Raw genomic sequence first — 22392 nt, 5'->3', positions numbered from 1 at the left:
TAACAAAAGAACATATAACATTTGCTCAGGTAGTATTTGATAAATGTTAAACTGCTGCCATGTTTCTGTTGCCTGGAGAGCTTAATGTACTTTTGCCACAGAATTAAAGGAACAAAAAAGAAATACAGAGACCAGAAGAAATGAGATAGAAAAAGAGAAACAGAATTAAACTAGGCTCTAAGGAAGCCATATATACAAAAATGACAAGATATTTATTCCCTAGAAAAATCTTCATGAATAAGAAACAAAGTAGAAGACCTCCAATTTCAGTTATGCAGATTCTACAGAAGAAAAGACTTAGTAATTTCCTGGCCAAATTTAAATCTCATCATCTATCAAATGAGGATTAGCTGTACAATAGCTCAGCTGGTGAACAATCTGCCTGCAATGCAGGAGACCCTTGTTCAACTCCTGGGTCAGGAAGATTCCCTGGAGAAGGGATAGGCTACCCACTCCAGTATTCTTAGGCTTCCTTAGTGGCTCAGACAGTAAAGAATCCGCCTGCAATGTGGGAGACCTGGGTTCGATCCTTGGGTTAGGAAGATCCGTGGAGGAGGGCACAGCAACCCACTCCAGTATTCTTGCCTGGAGGATCCCATGGACAGAGGAGCCTGGTGGGCTACAGTCCATGGGGTTGCAAAGAGTTGAACACAACTGAGCGACTAAGCATAGCACAGCACACAGTACCTCAAAGGATTACTGACAGAATAATAATTACTGACAGAGATGAATTTTGAGATGTTAAGAATACCCAAAATCATGACTTTCTTCCTACTATGAAGCAAAAAATATGACAGATTGATATCTCATATTTTAAAAATATACAAAGGAACAATATGAACTTCAAAAAATAATAAGGATAGAACAGATTATAATATTTTGAATAAATTAGGAGATTGATAAGAAGGGAGGGAGGGAAAGAAAGGGAAAGAAAACTTTCTTACAATAGCATGCCAAGTAAAAAATAGAGATGGAATAACAGCATCAGAATATCACCATTTTGTAATAATCAGAGTTATAAATGACTCAGCAAGATTTATTAATAGTTGCTAAAATAGAGAATAAAAGTTTGATGGGGAAGAGGACATTTACATTATCTCAAAGTATCTCTCCACAAATTACTCATTAATCACAGGAGGAAATAACAACTCTACAATGAAAAACCTGGCAGACACTACCTTAATCAAGTATCAAAGTTAATACCAATAATGAGTCAGACCTCACGTGTGCCTTATGATATGATGCACTGAGAAGGACACAGTATTATTTATGTATTATTCCCACCAAAACGTGTCATTTGAATCTAAACAGAGGAAATACCAGATAAAGCCAGGCTGAAAGACATTCTAGGGATTTACTGGTGGTCCAGAGGTTAAGAATCCACCTTGCAATGCAAGGGACACCAGTTTGATTCCTGGTCTGGCAAGATCTTACATGCTCTGCAGCAGCTAAGCCTGCGTGCCACAACTACTGACTTTGCCCTCTAGAGCCTGAAAGCTGCAACTGGAGAAAGCCCACACGCAGCAATGAAAACCCAGTGCAGCCAAAACTTTTTAAAAAAAGACATTCTATAAAGTAAACAGCCTATACTCTTCAAGTTAAGGCCATGAAAGACAAAGATAGCCTAAGGGACCGTTCCAGATTAAAGAAAACAGGGACATGAAAACTAAATGCAACATGTGATTCTGGACCAGAAAAGAAAAATTTATATAAAATATAATATAAAAGACAATAGGTAGAATCTGAATAAAGTCTAATACTACTACAGATTAGCATTATATCAAAGTTAAATTTCCTGGGAATTTCCTGGCAGTTCAGTGTAGGATTCCATGTTTCCTCTGCAAGGCGCATGAGTTCAATCCCTGGTTGGGGAACTAAGATCTCACAGACCACGCAGTCAAAAAAACAAACAGACAAAATCCAGAGTTAAATTTCCTGATTTTGAAAACTAGGTTTATAAAAATGATTTCCTCCTTCTTAAGAAATAAAAATTTAAGTATTTAGTGGAAAAGAAGTGTAATGTCTGCAATTTGCTCTTAAATGGTTCAGTAAAATATATAGAGCATGAAAGTGAGAGTTGATCAGTCCTGTCCAACTCTTTGCGACCCCATGGACTATACAGTCCTTGGAATTCTCCAGGCCAGAACACTGGAGCGGGTAGCCTTTCCCTTCTCCAGGGGATCTTCCCAACTCAGGGATCGAACCCAAGTCTCCCTCATTGCAGGCAGATTCTTCACCAACTGAGCTATCAGGGAAGCCCCCAACAAAGAGAGAGAATGATAAAGTAAATGCGGGAGAATGTTAATGATTAATGAATCAAAAAGAAGGGTATATGGAAATCTCTTGTACTATTTTCATAATTTTTTTTAGTAAGTTTGAAATTGTTGGGTTATTTGGACTTTGTCCCATACCCAACCAAATGCTTTCCCAGAATTCTCTGAGTGAAAGGCACCACCATCTAATCTGGCACATAAGCTGGAAACGGGAAATATCACCGTCACTCCATGCTCAACCAGTTATCAAGTCCTGCCAATCTTACTTCCTAAATATTTCTCAAATCTATCCATATCTTTCCATCACTTTAATTCAAACGACTATAACCTTTCATGTAGGCTACTACAATAACATCCTTTACTATCTGAGCCATGAGGGAACCCCAGTGCAATAACATCCTAACTGGCTTCTTATCCAATAAGTTCTCTAGAACATATCTGGCTTTTCTTAAAATGTCTCTGATAGAATCATTGGAGAAATGCTGCTTCTCTTCTACTTCTTAGGAAAATCTGTGAAGAATTGGTATGAAATTCTTATTTAAAATGTTTGATTCAAAGCCATGTGGGCCTGAGCTTCTCTTTGTAGGTAAGTTTTTGTTTTTTTTCATTATTAATTTAATTACTTGTTATAAGTATATTCAGATTGTCTACTCCTTGAGACAGTTTTCACAGTTCATATCTTTGTAGGATTAGTGGGAATTTGTGCATTTTACATAAGTTATCTAATTTATTGGCATAAAATTGTTCATAGTATTTTTTTATAATCCTTTTCATTTCTGCCAGGTCAGCAGAAATAGCCTCTTTTCATTTATAATTCTAGTACTTTGAACCTTCTTTTTTTCCTTTCAAAAATAAAGGTTTCTCAATTTTGTTGATCTTTACAAAGAACAAGCTTTTGATTCTTTGATTTTTCTCTACTGTTTTTCTACTCTTGATTTCATTAATTTCCACTCTAGTCTTTCTTATTTCCTTCCTTCTGCATGCTTTTATATTTAATATGTTCTTCTTTATCCAGCATCTTAGATAAAAGAATAAGGTACTGGAATGAGATCTTTCTTCTTTTTTACTATGGACACTAATTGCTATAAATGTACCTCTAAGCATGCAGTAGCTACAGCCAAGTTTTGGTACACAGGGTCTTCATTCATTCACCTCAAAGTATTTTCTAATTTACCTGCTGATTTCCTCTCTGATTCATTGGTTAAATAGGAGAATGTTGTTTAATTTCCACATATTTGTGGTTTTCCTAATTTTTTTCTGTTACTCATCTAATTTAATTCCATTGTAGTTGGAAAACATACTCTGCATTATTTCTATTAAAAGGGGGAATGTTATTTTAAGGTGAATCATATCTCAAAGATCACTGTATGACAAAAATCAGACAAAATAGCATTAGGCAATAAAAACAGTAACTATAGCTATGAATCATAGACAGCCTTTATTTACTTGAATTTGCAAAAGCTTGTGGCAGATATTCCATTTCCAAATAGTTCAAATTTCTACCCAGTTATGATCCTCTACAAATGGTGAAGAAACGCACAAAAAATCCATATGAAAAACTAGAAAAGAACATGAAAAGTTCATTCCCAAGACAGAACCAGAGATCAAATTGCCAACATTCATTGGATCATCAAAAAAGCAAGAGAGTTCCAGAAAAAACATCTACTTTATTGACTATGCCAAAGCCTTTGACTGTGTCGATAACAACAAACTGTGGAAAATTCTTAAAGAGATGGGAATACCAAACCATCTGACCAGTTTCCTGAGAAATCTGTACGCAGGTCAAGAAGCAACAGTTAGAACTGGACATGGAACAACAGACTGGTTCCAAATAGAAAAAGGAGTACATCAAGACTGTATATTGTCACCCTGCTTATTTAACTTCTATGCAGAGTACATCATGAGAAATGCCAGGCTGGATGAAGCACAAGCTGGAATCAAGGGTGCCAGGAGAAATATCAATAACCTCAGATATGCAGATGACACTGCCCTTATGGCAAGAAGTGAAGAACAACTAAAGAGCCTCTTGATGAAAGTGAAAGAAGAGAGTGAAAAAGTTGGCTTAAAACTCAACATTCAGAAAACTAGGATTATGGCATCTGGTCCCATCACTTCATGGCAAATAGATGGGGAAATAATGGAAACAGTGAGAGTCTTTATTTTGGGGGGCTCCAAAATCACTGCAGATGGTGATTGCAGCCATGCAATTAAAAGACGCTTGCTCCTTGGAAGAAAAGCTATGATCAACCTAGACAGCATATTCAAAAGCAGAGACATTACTTTGCCAACAAAGGTCCATCTAGTCAAGGCTATGGTTTTTCCAGTAGTCAAGCAGGGATGTGAGAGTTGGACTATAAAGAAAGTTGAATGCCGAAGAATTGATGCTTTTGAACTGTGGTATCAGAGAAGACTCTTGAGAGTCCCTTGGACTGCAAGGAGATCCAACCAGTCAATCCTAAAGGAAATCAGTTCTGAATATTCATGTGGAAGGACTGATACTAAGGCTGAAACTTCAATACTTTGGCCACCTGATGAGAAGAACTGACTCATTTGAAAAGACCCTGATGTTGGGAAAGATTGAAGGCGAGAGGAGAAGGGGACGACAGAGGATGGTTGGATGACATCACCGACTCAATGGACATGAATCTGAGTAAACTCCAGGAGTTGGTGATGGACAGGAAGGCCTGGCGTGCTTCAGGCCATGGGGTTGCAAAGAGTCAGACACGACTGAGCGACTGAAGTGAACTGAACTGAAGACAGAATACACAAATGAAGAAAAAATAGGAAAATTTTTAAAATGAAATACCATTTCCTTCTTACCAAATTAACAGGTTTACATCTTGCTTTTAAACATTAATATCCAAATGCTAGAATAATATGTGAAATTATGCACTCTCATATACTGTGGATAGGCTTAAACTAGAATATTGTAGAAAGCGATTTGCCAAAAGTATCAAAAGCCTTAGGAAAAAAACAAAAATTCTAAATGCTTTCATCCAGTGATTCTACTGTGACAATGTATGTTTAGGAAATAACCCTAGATACAGGAAATATTTTAGACTAATCACACTCACTGTGTGGTATTATTTACTATTTTTTAAAATGGCTACAATATAAATGTCCATTAATAAGAGAATGGTTAGGACAAACTATGGCTTGATTACTGGACAAAATATCATGCATCCATTAAAAATATTTATAAAACATTTACAATATAAAGAAAATACTTGTTATGTTAGTCAAAAAGCAAAACTGAATACAGAATATGATTATAGCTATATGTGGAAAAAGAAAAGCAAACAATCTGTACACAGAAAAAAAATCAGAACAGATACATCAAAAGGCTAATAATAATGGATGCCTTTACGTAGTGAATTATGAGTGTAGTTCTTTCTTTATACTTCTTTCCAAATTTCCATGAGTATAAATTTTTATAATAAAAGATTTCTTTAGAACAAATTTAAGAAACTATTGCTTCAAGCAGAATAATCCACTGAGTAAAACACCTCTCTTATAAGCACAACCTCCTAGATACATATATTCTCTCACATGGAAGACGTACTTACTCTCTCAATCATGTAATCCCTAGTTTTCTCCCACTTAAGCTTTTAATACTGTACTTCTCAAAGTGTTCTGAGGGGTTTTTTTGTTGTTGTCATTGTTTATTAAGATAAATGAAATACTCTTTCCTGGGGTTAAGAAATAGTTTTCTAATTCCATGAATGTAACCCTTCCACAATTCAAACGTATTTGTCTCCTTATATTGTCAAAACAAATTTATCAAAAAGATTAAAAGTAAAGCCAATTCTACAAGGTTTGCACAAGAGAAAGCTAATTAAAAGTTCAAAATTAAAAAGAATTTGGCTTTGGAATCAGAAAAGAGTCTATGCCCTGGTTCTGCAACTCCCTAAGTATGAAAACTTGGACAAACTAAACTCCTTCAACCTCAATTCCCATCTTAGTAAAAGAGATATAACAGCACTTCCCTAAAGGACTATGAGGAACGAATGAAAGTATCATAATTCCAAACTGTTGGGAGGTGTTATGCCTGAGAAGAGGGCCTAGGAGGGAAAGATGGAGTGGCTGTCACTTATCTTATTTCTGTATTAGTTAATTTTGTTTTTAACAATGAGCATACACCATAGGAATAAAATTACTTTTCTTTAAAAAAGGTAAAAAATAGTACCATAATAAGCAGAGAGCATATGTTAGGCATGGAATACATGGTAGTTCCTATAATTATTTTCATTTCTTTTGGGACAGTGAGGAAGTTCATTTTATAACAAGTTACTCAACTCTGTTCCTAATCCAACATCAAGAAACAAAAAATGAAGCAGTTCTTAAAGCCATTTAAGAGTCTTTGGCAATTCTCAGTTATAGCCTTAGGATGGAGGTAAGCAGATCTGACAGCTCGTATCATTTCTCCAGATAATGCAAAACTGTTCAATAAAGAAGCAACCCTGTGTCTAACCATTATATTCTTACCTTGCAGGCTACATCAACTAATCGCACCTGGATAGCTTGATTCTCTGGCAGTTTAGTGCCAATTGCAAGCAAAGTGTCCAATAGTTGAGCAAGGACTTGATGAGACTCTAGAAAGGAAGATGGAAAGTTAGGTTTTAGAATTTCAAAAGGAGATTATTGTAAAAACTAAATTTACTTGGGTATAAGAATGAAGATTTTTGTCAACTGAGTTCTGCTGTTTGATTCTTGATTTCCTCAACTAAAAGCTAAGTTCCTAAAGGGATCATGTCTAAAAATTTGAGTCCTCCACAGGATGCAACACAGTGCTCCAAAAATGTTCAGTGCTTGACTAATTCAAAGGCTTTTCACTGCCTTCAAAATCAAGTCTAAATTCCTTAGCAAGACATACATACATACCAGTCCCTCCATGATGCCTAGTCCTCCCTACTTTATCTATTAGCCTCATCTCTTTCAGGTTTCCCTATCTCCTTTTTCCCAATTACTTATGATCCATGTCCCCCTATCTTTGCTCAGGCCCACTTCCCTACCTAGAATGCTTTCATCTACATTCTGCTCCATTCTCAACCCTACTCCCCAGAGAGTACCTCCTAATCTTGAAACGTCACCTCCTGTATGGTGCTTTTCGCTCTTTCCCTAGAAATATTGACCATTTCTTCATTCATGCTTCCACTGAACCCTTGACATAAACTGTAACTTTATGATACTTATTTGCATATCAGACAAAACCAGGAAACTGAAAGATCCTTAAGAGCAAGGATTATGTTTTATTCACCTTTGTATTCTCAGAATCTAGCATGCCTCATTACATGCTCAATGGATGCTTAATAAATGAGCAAACAGACAATTCCAAGTAAATCACTGTCAATCACCTTAACCAGATTCTCTTCTTTGTTTCAAAATATGGTTCTATGGTTCTATGCTAGTGGTATACAAGAGGCATGCAGAAAATCATTTTTATGTTAATAACCTTCTATAGACATACTTTGTTTTATTGTGCTTCATTTTACTGCACTTTGTAGATACAGGCTTCCCTAGTGGCTCAGACGGTAGAGCGTCTGTCTGCAATGCAGGAGACCAGGGTTCGATCACTGGGTTGGGAAGATCCCTTGGAGAAGGAAATGGCAGCCCACTGCAGTATTCTTGCCTGGAAAATCCCATGGACCTGGAGCCTGGTAGGCTACCATCCATGGAGTCGCAAAGAGTCAGACATGACTGAGCAACTTCACTTGTAGATACTATACTGTTTTTCTTATAAATTGAAGGTTTGCCTCAATCCTGCTCATTAAGCAAGTCTTCTACACCATTTTTCAACAGCATTCTCACTTCATGTTTCTGTCACATTTTGGTAATTCTTGCAGTATGTCAAACTTTCATTGTTATATTTGTTATGGTGATTTGTGGTCAATGATTTTTGATGTTACTATTGCAAAAAGATTACAACTTGCTAAAGGCTCAGATTATGGTTAACATTTTTTATCAGTACAGTATTAAGGTAGTACATTCTTTTTAGACACAATGCTATTGCACACAATAAACTATAGTATAGTATAGACATTACTTTTATCTGCACTGGGAAATCAAAAACGGGTGACTCGCTTTACTGCAATATTTAATTTACTGTGATCATCTGGAACAGAATCTGCAATATCTCAGAGGTATGCATGACTATATTTTAAGAACAAAATAAAAAATATAGTTACTATGCTGATGACATTAATTTCCTTTTACTATTACTAATATAGTCTCTTTAAATTAATTTTAACTAAAAAAATAACTGTCCACTTAAGAAAAACATTAAGAAATTCATAATATAGATGCAAAACAAATTTCAAAAATGATAATGAAATATAAACAACTAAATCCTAAAAAAAAAAACATAAAATACTGGGAACAATCACCTCTTAAAAACACTTCCAGTAAGACACACTAGATTGAACACCTCTGTTTATCACTAATTCTTTCTTAAAACCTCATTAACATATAAAGAAACTTTAAAAGTATAAACGTACAAGGACTAAGAAAACAGAAGAATAGTAAGCAGATGAGAAAAGTCAACAAATTTTTCAGAGATGGCAAGCAAATGAAAAAGTCTATGGCAAACTGAGAAATTTAATCTAAATGCCTACTGAGGAGGGAGTCATAACAGAGCAAATAAATTTCAGCCATATGCCAAGCAAGAATCAGGAATCATAGATTTAAAAGAAAAGAAAAAAACCAACCATAAAACACCCCAAAATGGAGTGAGGCATGGATTTGTTTAAAGTTTCTATAAGAAGTAGCTGGACCTCTACCTCCTTCCCTATGCTATACAACTGGCTAATCAACCACTGAAGTAGAGTTTTTTTTCTCTAAAAATTAGGACAGAAAAGATCTAATCTGGCAGATGCTACGTGAGGAAAGGAAGGAAATATAATAAAGATAATATATAATAAATATAACTCATCTGACCACATGGACCACAGCCTTGTCTAACTCAATGAAACTATGAGCCACGCCATGTAGGACTACCCAAGATGGACGGGTCATGGTGGAGAGTTCTGACAAAACGTGGCCCACTGGAGAAGGGACTTCAGTATTCTTGCCTCGAGAACCCCATGAACAGGCAAAAAGATAGGAAACTGAAAGATGAACTCCCCAGGTTGGTAGGTACCCAATATGCTACCAGAGATCAGTGGAGAAACAACTCCAGAGAATGAAGAGATGGAGCCAAAGCAAAAACAACACCCAGTTGTGCATGTGACTGGTGATGGAAGTAAAGTCCGATGCTATAAACAGCAATACTCCATAGGAACCTGGAACGTTAGGTGCATGAATCAAGGCAAATTGGAAGTGGTCAAACAGGAGATGGCAAGAATGAACATAGGTCTTTTAGGAGTCAGTGAACTAAAATGGCCTGCTGCTGCTGCTGCTAAGTTGCTTCAGTCGTGTCCAACTCTATGCAACCCCAGAGACGGCAGCCCACTAGGCTCCTCCGTCCCTGGGATTCTCCAGGCAAGAATACTGGAGTGGGTTGCCATTTCCTTCTCCAGTGCATGAAAGCGAAAAGTGAAAGTGAAGTCGTTCAGTCGCCCCCGACTCGTAGCAACCCCATGGACTGCAGCCTACCAGGCTCCTCCATCCATGAGATTTTCCAGGCAAGAGTACTGGAGTGGGGTGCCACTGTCTTCTCCAAAATGGCCTAGAACAGGTGAATTTAACTCAGATGACCATTTTATCTACTACTGTGGACAGAATCACTTAGAAGAAACGGAGTAGCCCATTATAGTCAACAAAAGAGTCTGAAATGCAGTATTTGGATGCAATCTCAAAAATGACAGAATGATCTCTGTTCATTTCCAAGGCAAATCATTCAATATAACAGTAATCCAAGTCTATGCCCCTACCAATAACACTGAAGAAGCTGAAGTTGAGACTTCTATGAAGACCTAAAAGACTTTCTTAAACTAACACCCAAAAAGATGCCCTTTTCATTACAGGAGACTGGAATGCAAAAGTAGGAAGTCAAGAAATACCCAGAGTAACAGGCAAATTTGGCCTTAGATTACAGAATGAAGCAGGGCAAAGGCTAACAGAGTTTTGCCAAGAAAACACACTGATCACAGCAAACACTCTCTTCCAACAACACAAGAGAAGACTCTACACATGGACATCACCAGATGGTCAATACCAAAGTCAGACTGATTATATTCTTTGCAACCAAAGATGAAGAAGCTCTATACAGTCAGCAAAAACAAAACCAGGAGCTGACTGTGGCTCAGATCATGAGCTCCTTATTGCCAAATTCAGACTTAAATTGAAAAAAGTAAGGAAAGCCACTAGACCATTCAGGTGTGACCTAAATCTAATTCCTTACAATTATACAGTGGAAGTCAGAAATAGATTCAAGGGATTAAATCTGATAGACAGAGTGCCTGAAGAACTATGGATGGAGGTTCATGACATTGTAAAGGAGACAGGGATCACGACCATCCCCAAGAAAAAGAAATGCAAAATGGATGTCTGAGGAGGTCTTACAAATAGCTATCAAAAGAAGAGAAGTGAAAGGCAAAGGAGAAAAGGAAAGATATACCCATTTGAATGCACAGTTCCAAAGAATAGCAAGGAGAGATAAGAAAGCCTTCCTCAGTGATCAATGCAAAGAAATAGAGAAAAACAATAGAATGGGAAAGACTAGGGATCTCTTCAAGAAAATTAGAGATACCAAGGGAACATTTCATGCAAAGACGGGCACAATAAAGGACAGAAATGGTATGGACCTAACAGAAGCAGAAGATATTAAGAAGAGGTGGCAAGAATAAACAGAAGAACTATACAAAAAGATCTTCACAACCCAGATAATCACGATGGTGTGATCACTCATCTAGAGCAGACATCCTGGAATGTAAAGTCAAGTGGGCCTTAGGAAGCATCCCTACGAACAAAGCTAGTGGAGGTGATGGAATTCCAGTTGAACTATCTCAAATCCTAAAAGATGATGCTGTGAAAGTGTTGCGCTCAATACGCCAGCAAATTTGGAAAACCCAACAGTGGCCACAGGACTGGAAAATGTCAGTTTTCATTCCAATCCCTAAGAAACACGATGGCAAAGAATGTTCAAACTATCACACAACTGCACTCATCTCATACACTAGCAAAGTAATACTCAAAATTCTCCAAGCCAGGCTTCAACAGTACGTGAACCATGAACTTCAGGTATTCAAGCTGGATTTAGAAAAGGCAGAGGAACCAGAGACCAAATTGCCAACATCCACTGGATCATGTAAAAAGCAAGAGAGTTCCAGAAAAACATCTACTTCTGCTTTACTGACTATGCCAAAGCCTTTGACCTGTGTGGAAAATTCTAAAGAGATGGGAATACCAGACCACCTGACCTGCCTCCTGAGAAATCTGTATGCAGGTCAAGAAGCAACAGTTAGAACTGGATATGGAACAACAGACTAGTTCCAAATCGGGAAAGGAGTACCTCAAGGTTGTATATTGTCACCCTGCTTATTTAACTTCTATGCAGAGTACATCATGAGAAATGCCAGGCTGGATAAAGCACAAGCTGGAATCAAGATGGCTGGGAGAAATATCAATAACATCATCTCAGATATGCAGATGATACCACGTTATAGCAGAAAGTAAAGAAGAACTAAAGAGCCTCTTGATGAAAGTGAAAGAGGAGAGTGAAAAAGCTAGCTTAAAACTTAACATTCAGAGAACTAAGATCATGGCATCTGGTCCCATTACTTCATGGGAAATAGATGGGGAAACAATGGAAACAGAGTCTTTATTTTTGGGGGCTCCAAAATTACTGCAGGTGGTGACTGCAGCCAGGAAATTAAAAGACGCTTGCTCCTTGGAAGAAAAGCTATGACCAACCTAGACAGCATATTCAAAAGCCAAGACATTACTTTGCCAACAAAGGTCTGTCTAGTCAAAGCCATGGTTTTTCCAGTAGTCATGTATGGACATGAGAGTTTATAAAGAAAGTTGAGTGCAGAAGAATTGATGCTTTTGAACTGTGGTATTGGAGAAGACTCTTGAGAGTCCCCTGTACTGCAAGGAGATCCAACCACTCCATCCTAAAGGAAATCAGTCCTGAGTATTCATTGGAAGGACTGATGCTAAAGCTGAAACTCCAACACTTTGGCCACCTGATGTGAAGAACTGACTCATTTGAAAAGACCCTGATGCTGAGAAAGATCGAAAGCAGAAGGAGAAGGGGACAACAGAGGATGAAATGGTTGGATGGCATCGCTGACTTAATGGACATGAGTTTGTGTGAGCTCTGGGAGCTGGTGATGGACAGGGAGGCCTGACGTGCTGCAGTCCATGGGGTCGCAAAGTGTTGGACGTGACTGAGGGACTGAACTGAACTGATAATAAAGAGGTTAAGAGATAATCAACACACTGAAAGTGAGACTCCCTCCCTATCACTCTTCGGCTGCTTTGGCTAAAAAAACATGGCAGTCAGGCATCTGTCCTCCCAGAAGGAGAGTCAAAAGTTGACAGGCCCACAAAAAACAGCATAAGACACTACTATTTAACAGTCCTCCAAAGACACACAGGATCATGTTAGAGTGGCGCCTACCAGCTGACAAGCCCCATTCATTCACAAAGAACTCTCACTCAGCTTTTTAGTGCTTCATCCTAAACGTCAATGCAAAGCCAAGGATCATTAAGAGAAGTCTCCATAAACACAACATTGTAGGGGACTTCCCTGGTGGTCCTCTACGCTTCCAAAGCAGGCGGCTAGTTCAACCACTCGTCAGGGAACTAAATCCCACATGCTGCAACTAAAAGATCTCCCATGCCTCAACAAAGACTGAAGATTCTGCAGGCAGCAACCAAGATCCGGCCCAGTCAAAGAAGTAATATGAAAAAACAAAACAAGCACAACACTGTAAATCAATTATATTTCAGTAAGAATATAAGAATTTTTTTAAGTTGAATAGATTAAAAAAGGAAAGGTAAGTCTCCAATATGAAAGAGGTCACAAAGAGAAAAGAAGGTAATAAAAAAGAGGTGAAGAAATCAATACCACCATACTGCTCTAAAATTTACTTCTTAAAAAAGATGATTCTGCATGACAACCATAAAAAGACAGCTAGACCTTTTTGAACTTAACTCTTGCCTCTAATAAATCATAAATCTAATTTAAATCTTAAATCCCGGTCTCTCAGCTGAGTTCCAGGCCTACACTGTAAGTTAGGGTTAGATGGACATCGCCACAAGAATCGGAGAAGGCAATGGCACCCCACTCCAGTACTCTTGCCTGGAAAATCCCATGGACAGAGGAGCCTGGTAGGCTGCAGTCCATGGAGTCGCTAAGAGTCGGACACGACTGAGTGATTTCACTTTCACTTTTCACTTTCATGCATTGGAGAAGGAAATGGCAACCCTCTCCAGTGTTCTTGCCTGGAGAATCTCAGGGATGGGGGAGCCTGGTGGGCTGCCGTCTATGGAGTCGCACAGAGTCGGACACGACTGAAGTGACTTCGCATAGCATAGCATAGCATAGCCACAAGAATAAATGAATCTTCCACATTTCTTCTCTAAACCACCCAGTTCATCAGAGCAAATTCCACACAACCACTAAATTATCCTTATAAAACTAGACTTGATCACTTCATGCCTTGTTCAAGGAGAACTAGGTACCCACTGCCTACAAAATAACGTTTAAAATCCTCAGTACTCAAGACTACTACCCTTTGGCTTCAGAACATTTTACCAATGTTTTTCTTCCAAAAGCCCCTTACTTCCTTCCTATCGATCTCTCAACTCAGTTCTTCAAGCATCTCTTATACTTTGCCAGTCTTCTATCTTCTATCATCATGTTCCTTCTTGGTACCACCCTTCCCCAAATTTGGAGGATTTGGACTTTCCAAACCTACCTTTTCACTAAGCCTTTCTAGAGCCCGCCAGTCAGCACTGATCCCATTCTCTCCTCTGCTCCCACAGTATGCTAATTATACCTCCTCTAAAACAAGCTTGACGTTATCATTAGTGGTGTAGCATGTACTAGAGAAGCAATGCTTGCCAAAGAGTTATAAAATTCATGCATTTGATGAACTTAAAGACTTCTGGTCCAAGGTGCAGACCACAGTCCTGGATTTGATAATATTCAGACTGATAATCGGGAAACTCTTAATTTTAAGCTGCAAATATAAAGTGACTTCAGCAGTCACTTTAATTCCCCGGAGTTCATCTTCCTCAGCCTTGAAATTAAGGGTTTGAACTAGATGAAACTTATGGTCCCTTCCAATTCTATCTTCTATGAATCTAGGTGGGCCAGGAACAGGAAACCAGGAAGAGTCCTAGACCAGATCTCTTACAGACAATTAAATAAGAAACATTAGAATACTTAAAAAAAGTAAAACAGCTATTTTCATGAATATTGCATAATTTGGCTAGAATGAGTTCTGATTTAAAATTAAGTCTCTCTTATAATGTTTCTGTTTCAGAGATAAAGTGTTTTTAGTTAAATTGTAGCCCATAAGAAAGAGCACCACACTAAGTTCTCAATTCTGCTACTACTTTTAGCTAGACCAACTCACTTCAACTCATTTCATCTCTCTGGTTCTTAACAGTCTTGTCATCTGCAAAAAGAAGCAATTAGACAAGATGATCACTATAAGGCCATTTATATCTCAAATAGTCTATGACTGTATGAAATCCCCAATCAATAAGTAAGAAATTCTTCCAAGTATAGCTCATATAAGAACTTTCCAGGGAAAAAAGGGATATTGAGGCAATATAATTGCATTGGTGCTTTTAAAAGAAATATTTTTTTGCCACTAACTACAAGAGCAAAGAAATATTTAATATATTATCAACACCCTAATTTTTATCAAGGTAATGTATAAAATCAAGATTGCCGGGAGAAATATCAATAACCTCAGTCATGCAGATGACACCACCCTTATGGCAGAAAGTGAAGAGGAACTAAAAAGCCTCTTGATGAAAGTGAAAGAGGAGAGTGAAAAAGTTGGCTTAAAGCTTTCAGAAAACTAAGATCATGGCATCTGGTCCCATCACTTCATGGGAAACAGATGGGGAAACAGTGGAAACAGTGTCAGACTTTGTTTTTTGGGGCTCCAAAATCACTGCAGATGGTGACTGCAGCCATGAAATTAAAAGACACTTACTCCTTGGAAGGAAAGTTATGACCAACCTACATACCATATTAAAAAGCAGAGACATTACTTTGCCAACAAAGGTCTGTCTAGACAAGGCTATGGTTTTTCCTGTGGTCATGTACGGATGTAAGAGTTGGACTGTGAAGAAAGCTGAGCACCGAAGAATTGATGCTTTTGAACTGTGATGTTGGAGAAGATTCTTGAGAGTTCCTTGGACTGCAAGGAGATTCAACCAGTCCATTCGAAAGGAGATCAGTCCCGGGTGTGCATTGGAAGGACTGATGCTAAAGCTGAAACTCCAGTACTTTGGCCACCTCATGCGAAGAGTTGACTCATTGGAAAAGACCCTGATGCTGGGAGGGATTGGGGGCAGGAAGCGAAGGGGACGACAGAGGATGAGATGGCTGTATGGCATCACCAACTCAATGGACATGAGTTTGGGTGAACTTCGGGAGTTGGTGATGGACAGGGAGGCCTGGCGTGCTGCAATTCATGGGGTCGCAAAGAATTGGACACGACTGAGTGACTGAACTGAACTGAATGTATAAAAATGGGAAAATCATATATAATGTTAAGTAAATATACTAAAAGATAAAATAATACATTCACTGTAAGTACAACCATATAAAACTTATGTAAGTAAAAGGTAATATGTAAAACAAATAGTTGTATGGTAGCAGTAGGGATATCTTTTAATTTTTCCCTTAATATCATTACATTGGCTTTCAATAAATGTCAAAAAAGGTTTTTAAGGTATTTTGATTGTTTTCTATGAATTATAAGTCTTGGGTCAAAATTCAATACAACTAAAATTTAAATATAAAGTTGTTTCTACAAAAAATATTTTCAATATCAACCAATGGGCCACTTATATTTGTATCATTAGTTGTACAATAAATGAATTTAGATTATCTCTTAAGTTCACTGGCCCTTTATTATTCTTATAACCTCTTAAGTTTATAGAATAAACTGTTGTCCAATATTTAAATAATCATATTTGTTTAAATATGGATACCCTAAAGTGAAATAAAACTATTTTTTGAAATTACGACCAATTCACACAAAACTAAAATATTTTCAGAAACAGCAGCAAAAGATTTCTTTTCTTTTAATTTCAGAATAAGTATCAAGGTGATGAGGCACTAACTCTATTAGAAAATCTTGTACATAAATAAAACAAGACAAATATAATTTAAAAAACTTCTTATGATGAAACAGTTTTCCTTTTCACGTAAACACTGAGATGTTTAGTACACATCAACAAGGAACAAATAGAAAAGGCAACAACATATGAGACTTAGGAACTAAAGTCTGCTTTAGTTTCTGCTTTTATAGGAACTAAATGGTGGAGGACTCCATGACCAGGGGGGTGTGTGAGGATGTGGGTGTGGGTGTGTGGGTGTGTGTACTTAGTTGTTCAGTCATGTCTGACTCTTTGCAACGCCATGAACTGTCCACCAGACTCCTCCATGCATGGGATTCTCCAGGCAAGAGTACTGAAGTGGGCAGCCATTCCCTTCTCCAGGGGATCTTCCCGACCCAGAGATTAAATCTGTGCCTCCTGCATCTCCGCTGGTAAAGGCAGGTCCTTTACCACTGAGTCACCCGGGGAAGCCCCTGCTGGGTTGGTAGGCACAGTCAATAAAACATCAACTCTGTTACAGACTCGTAACCTTGAGCAGGTCAGTTAACTTCTCTGAGCTTCAGTTTCCCCACCTATAAATTAAGGACAATATTATCTATCTTATGTTATATGTAAACTGTCTTAGGTATATGGCTCTTCAGCTCAGTTCAGTTCAGTCGCTGAGTCGTGTACAACTCTTTGCGACCCCATGAACCACAGCACGGCAGGCCTCTCTGTCCATCACCAACTCCCGGTGTTTACTCAAACTCATGTCCATTGAGTCGGTGATGGACATGACATCTAACCATCTCATCCTCTGTCGTCCCCTTCTCCTCCTGCCTTCAGTCCTTCCCAACATCAGGGTCTTTTCAAATGAGTCAACTCTTCACATCAGGTGACCAAAAAATATTGGAGTTTCAGCTTCAACATCAGTCCTTCCAACGAACACCCAGGACTGATTTTAGGATGGACTGGTTGGATCTCCTTGCAGTCCAAGGGACTCTCAAGAGTCTTCTCCAACACCACAGTTCAAAAGTATCAATTCTTCAGCGCTGAGCTTTCTCTATAGTCCAACTCTCACATCCATACGTGACTACTGGAAAAACCATAGCCTTGACTAGATGGAACTTGGTTGACAAAGTAATGTCTCTGCTTTTTAATATGCTGTCTAGATTGATCATAATTTTCCTTCCAAGGAGTAAGCATTTTTAATTTCATGGCTGCAGTCACCATCTGCAGTGATTTTGGAGCCCCCCAAAATAAAGTCAGTCACAGTTTCCACTGTTTCCCCATCTATTTCCCGTGAAGTGATGGGACCGGATGCCATGATCTTCGTTTTCTGAATGTTGAGCTTTAAGCCAACTTTTTCACTCTCCACTTTCACTTTCATCAAGAGGCTTTTTAGTTCCTCTTCACTTTCTGCCATAAGGGTGGTGTCATCTGCATATCTGAGGTTATTGATATTTGTCCCGGCAACCTTGATTCCAGCTTGTGCTTCTTCCAGCCTAGTGTTTCTCATGATGTACTCTGCATATAAGTTAAATAAGCAGGGTGACAATATACAGCCTTGACCTTTTGGAACCAGTCTGTTGTTCCATGTCAGTTCTAACTGTTGCTTCCTGACCTGCATATCTGTTTCTCAAGAGGCAGGTCAGGTGGTCTGGTATTCCTATCTCTTTCAGAATTTTCCACAGCTTATTGTGATCCATACAGCCAAAGGCTTTGGCATAGTCAATAAAGCAGAAATAGATGTTTTTCTGGAACTCTCTTGTTTTTTTGATGATCCAGCGGATGTTGGCAATTTGATCTCTGGTTCCTCTGCCTTTTCTAAAACCAGCTTGAACATCTGGAGGTTCACAGTTCATGTACTGCTGAAGCCTGGCTTAGAGAATTTTGAGTATTACTTTACTAGCTCAAAGTATGAGAGATGAGTGCAATTGTGCAGCAGTCTTAGTAGAGGTCAATAAATGACAGCTATTAAGAGACAAACCTGTATTTTAAACTCGAAGGTAAATATCTGTACATGGTTTTACTGCTGCTGCTGTCATCCTCATATTTCTTTTCAATAATCACCAACACAACAAAACTTTGCTCTACACTTTATACAAAAGGAACTAAAGATTTCTGCTCTAGTTATACAACTTTTATTTATTTGGTTGCACAGCGAGGCACAGAGGATCTTAGTTTTCCAACCAGGGATGGAACTCCTGCCCCTTCAGTGAAGTGCAGCGTCCTAATCACTGGACCACCTGGGAATTCCCTCTACAGCTTTTAAACTTCAACTTACTTTCATTCTGCAGGATATTAATGGCATCGTCCATAATGCAGTCTGGTGAAAAGCCTGCAGTCTTTGACAGTAAACCCAACAATGATGCAATTTTCAGTCTCACAGACGGATCATTCTCCTGCAACAAAAGAAGCTATTGTTACCTTAATGCTCTACTCTCAGCTAACCAACAACAGGAACATGGGAAGTATCTCAAAAAAGACTCAATGATCCAAGTATTCTCAAGCTTTATTTCTGAAAAATTAGCTGTATATGCTTTGGGGGAGAAAGTTTTTCTCAATCTGTGTGTTACATCCAAATAAAGCAAAGTGAATGAGAATATTTTCACACCTTCCTGATGTCATTAATCTCTCACCAGATGTATGCTTCTGGGATTAAAAGTACCTTTCTTCCACTGCGCAGTCACATTTGACATGAGCTGCAGCAACTTGTACCATAAACACCGGGCACCCCAACACTGCTATCAGCGCGACTGTTTTGGGAGCCCCCAGAAATTGGGTGCTGCAGCTACCGCTGCTATTGCCAGAAAATTTTCGCTGTTTTTTTGGATCACCATATCCTGATCAGAAGTTCGGAGCAGGTGAATCTAATTGTCTGGGTGTAGGTCCGCTGCCTGGACCCGGATCTCAGCCCCAAGGCAAAAGAGACTAAGAAATGATTTATTGGGCTTCCCTGTTGGCTCAGATGGTAAAGAATCCACCTGCAATGCAAGAGACCCAGGTTAGATCCCTGGGTCAGGAAGATCCCCTAAAAGAAGGAAATGGCAACCTACTCCAGGATTCTTGCCTAGAGAACTCCATGGACAGAAGAGCCTGGAGGGCTACAGTCTGTGGGGTCGCAGAGTCAGACGTAACTGAGTGAATGGTGGTTCAGTGGTTAAGAATCCACTTGCCAATGCAGGGGACACAGGTTCAGTCCCTTGTCCAGAAGACCCCACATGGTGCGGAGCAACTAAGCCCACACAACCCCAACTACTGAGCTTGTGCTCTAGAGCCTGCGAGCAACTACTGAGTCCATGTGCCACAACTACGGAAGCCCAAGTGCCCTAGAACCTGTGCTCTGCAACAAGAGAAGCCACCACAATAAGAAGCCCCCATATTGCAACTTGGGAGTAGCCACTACCCACCACAACTAGAGAAAGCTCGTGCACAGAAATGAAGACCTAGAGCAGTCAAAAATAAAATTAATTCTTAAAAAGAATTAACGTAATATCTAGGTTAACCAGTAAAATGTATAACCCCCACGCTAATAAAAAAGCAGTGGAGGAGAGAATTTTTTAAAAAAGAGCCAATGAAAAAAATAAATAAATAAAAAAATAAAAAAGAGCCAATGCAAAAGATGGTAACAATTGAGAGGAAAAAAAGAACACTAGCAAGTAAGATAAATAGAATGTATTTCATAAGAGGGTAGATTTAAACCCATATATTTCAATAAACACATTAAATATAAAGAACTAAATGCTCCAATTAAAAACTAAACACTATCAGGTAAAATTTCTTAAAAAACTAACTATATGCCGTTGGGTCACAAAATAAAAAGTGATTTAAAAAAAGAGTTGAAAATAAAAGGCAGAAATAGGTATATCATGCAAGAGATAGCTGGTATCATTATATCAGTACTAGACAAAGCCATTATATGGTGACATGATTATTCGCAAAGAATCTAAAAGAACATACACGTAATTTATTAAAATTATTAAATGAGCTTAACAAAGTTGTTAGATATAGGGTTTAATAAACAAAAACCAACTGCATTTCTGAATGTCCTCTATGTACTACTTAAAAATAGAATTTTTAAATATATCATTTACAATAACAAAATATTAACTATATAGGAATAACTAACAAATAGACGTACAAAACTTCTATGCAGAAAACAGCATTAAAATAATGGACATACCATGTCCATTGAATGGAAGACTCAATGTTATAAAATGCCAATCAGCAAATTGCATCTTAATTACAGAATTAATGCAACCCTAATCAAAATTCTAACAAGAAATTTTCTTTTCAGGCAGATTTTCACAAGTTGATTTAAAAATTTATAAAGAAATTAAGAGACAAGAATAATTAATATATTCTTAAAGAGGAAGAAAACAGGAGAAGTTACCCTACCAGATGTCAAAATTTATTATAATGCTATGCTAAGACAGCACAGTATTGGCATAATAGAGAAACACACTAGACAGAAACACAAACAATGCATACTAAGACTTGTACAAAAATGTTATGGTAACACTTCTTATAATAGCTAAAAACTGGAGACAATCTAAATGTCTATCAATAATAGAATGAATAAATAAATTATGGCATATTCATACAATGAAATCTTATACTGCGATAAAAATAAATGAACTATAGCTAAAGTTAACAACAGAGGTAAATCTCAAGATAGAATTTTGAGCGAGAGTTACACATAAAAAGATACACACAGAAAGTAAAGGAGGGAAGGAGGAAGGAAGGAAGCATGGGTTGCATTTAGTACAGGTTTGAATGATTTAAAAAAAATCTTTTTAAAGGAAGCTTTTACCCATAACATCAAGAGAGCGATGGTTATCTTTGAAAAAGTGAGGAGAAACAATTACAAAGAATTTTGAGGGGCCCTATGGGAGGCTCATTATATTCCATTTCTTAACCTGGATGGCAGTCACACCCTGTGTTCATGTTGATCAATAGGCTATATGAGTTTTTTCTATATATTTTTTGTGTTACAGTTCATAATAAAGTTCTAAAAATACGATAGTTACTTAGATTACCAGGGTAATAGTGGAAACAGCGAGGTAGGTGGACTCAAGAGATACTTAGAAAGTAAAATCAACATGAGTGGGGAAGAAGGGAATATGGGGAGAGAAAAGGGTGAGGGTGGTACAAAGTATCTTTCTTGGTTTTCTGATGTAAGGGTCTATATTGATGGTGGTACATTTCCTGCTATAAGGCAGACTGGAGAATGAATGGAGATACCAAGTTCAGTTCTGAATACAAAGAGAAGTCAATTCTTTATGGACTGAAAGAACATCATCAAATCAAGTAATTGTCTTTCAGAGACAATGCACTCATCAAATACCCTAATTTTGTAGTAAGAAAGGACAGAAAAGCTACATAGCCTTTCTACAGTCTGGAATGGAGTCACAGACCTCCAAACAGATGGAAACAGCCAAGAAAGCAGAAATACTAAGTCTAGCAAATAAGAGGAAGGCAAGGACGGAACAAAGAATAATGAGAGTATCTGATCCAGTAACATTCTTTCTTCATCTGGATACTTTACTCAAGTTTTTCTACTTTCTGAAATTATCCCCTGGTACCCTTCATGACTAAGCTTACAACTGCCTCTGTCAAAAGCCTAATAACTGCTCTTCTCACCATTAAAATTCTCCTTGTTCAGGCTTTTCTCATCTTGCTACAGACTTTCCAGTTTCCTAGCTGGTCACCCTAAGTCCTGTCTTACCTGGCCCTCATTCAATTCCTCCATCTGCCATACCACCCCCCAGAGTGACAGCTAAAACAAAAATTCACAAGGCAGAATTCAAAAACCTATTAGATAAGATTTCTAGTCTTATCTCTTAAAGAGCTCTCAATTTAAAATGTACACCAGCCCAACTAC

The 22392-nt window shown here is 38.1% G+C and overlaps 1 protein-coding gene across 2 annotated transcripts in view; it reads right to left on the bottom strand.

Moving 5' to 3' along the window:
• Window positions 1–22392, bottom strand: part of INTS4 (integrator complex subunit 4) — a 108607-nt gene that overhangs the window by 73134 nt on the left and 13081 nt on the right. For both annotated transcript variants that reach the window (XM_070365277.1, XM_005908066.3), the window contains exons 3-4: window positions 18793–18910; window positions 6759–6865 (exon numbers count right to left, since the gene is read on the bottom strand). In XM_070365277.1, coding sequence (XP_070221378.1) covers window positions 6759–6865; window positions 18793–18910 — 225 coding nt within the window. The remainder of the gene's footprint in view (window positions 1–6758; window positions 6866–18792; window positions 18911–22392) is intronic.

This window comes from Bos mutus, chromosome 29 (assembly GCF_027580195.1).
Source record: "Bos mutus isolate GX-2022 chromosome 29, NWIPB_WYAK_1.1, whole genome shotgun sequence".
NCBI classification, from domain to species: Eukaryota; Metazoa; Chordata; class Mammalia; order Artiodactyla; family Bovidae; genus Bos; species Bos mutus.
Note: the sequence above shows the minus strand (reverse complement) of the source record. Positions and strands in the feature narration are given on the sequence as shown.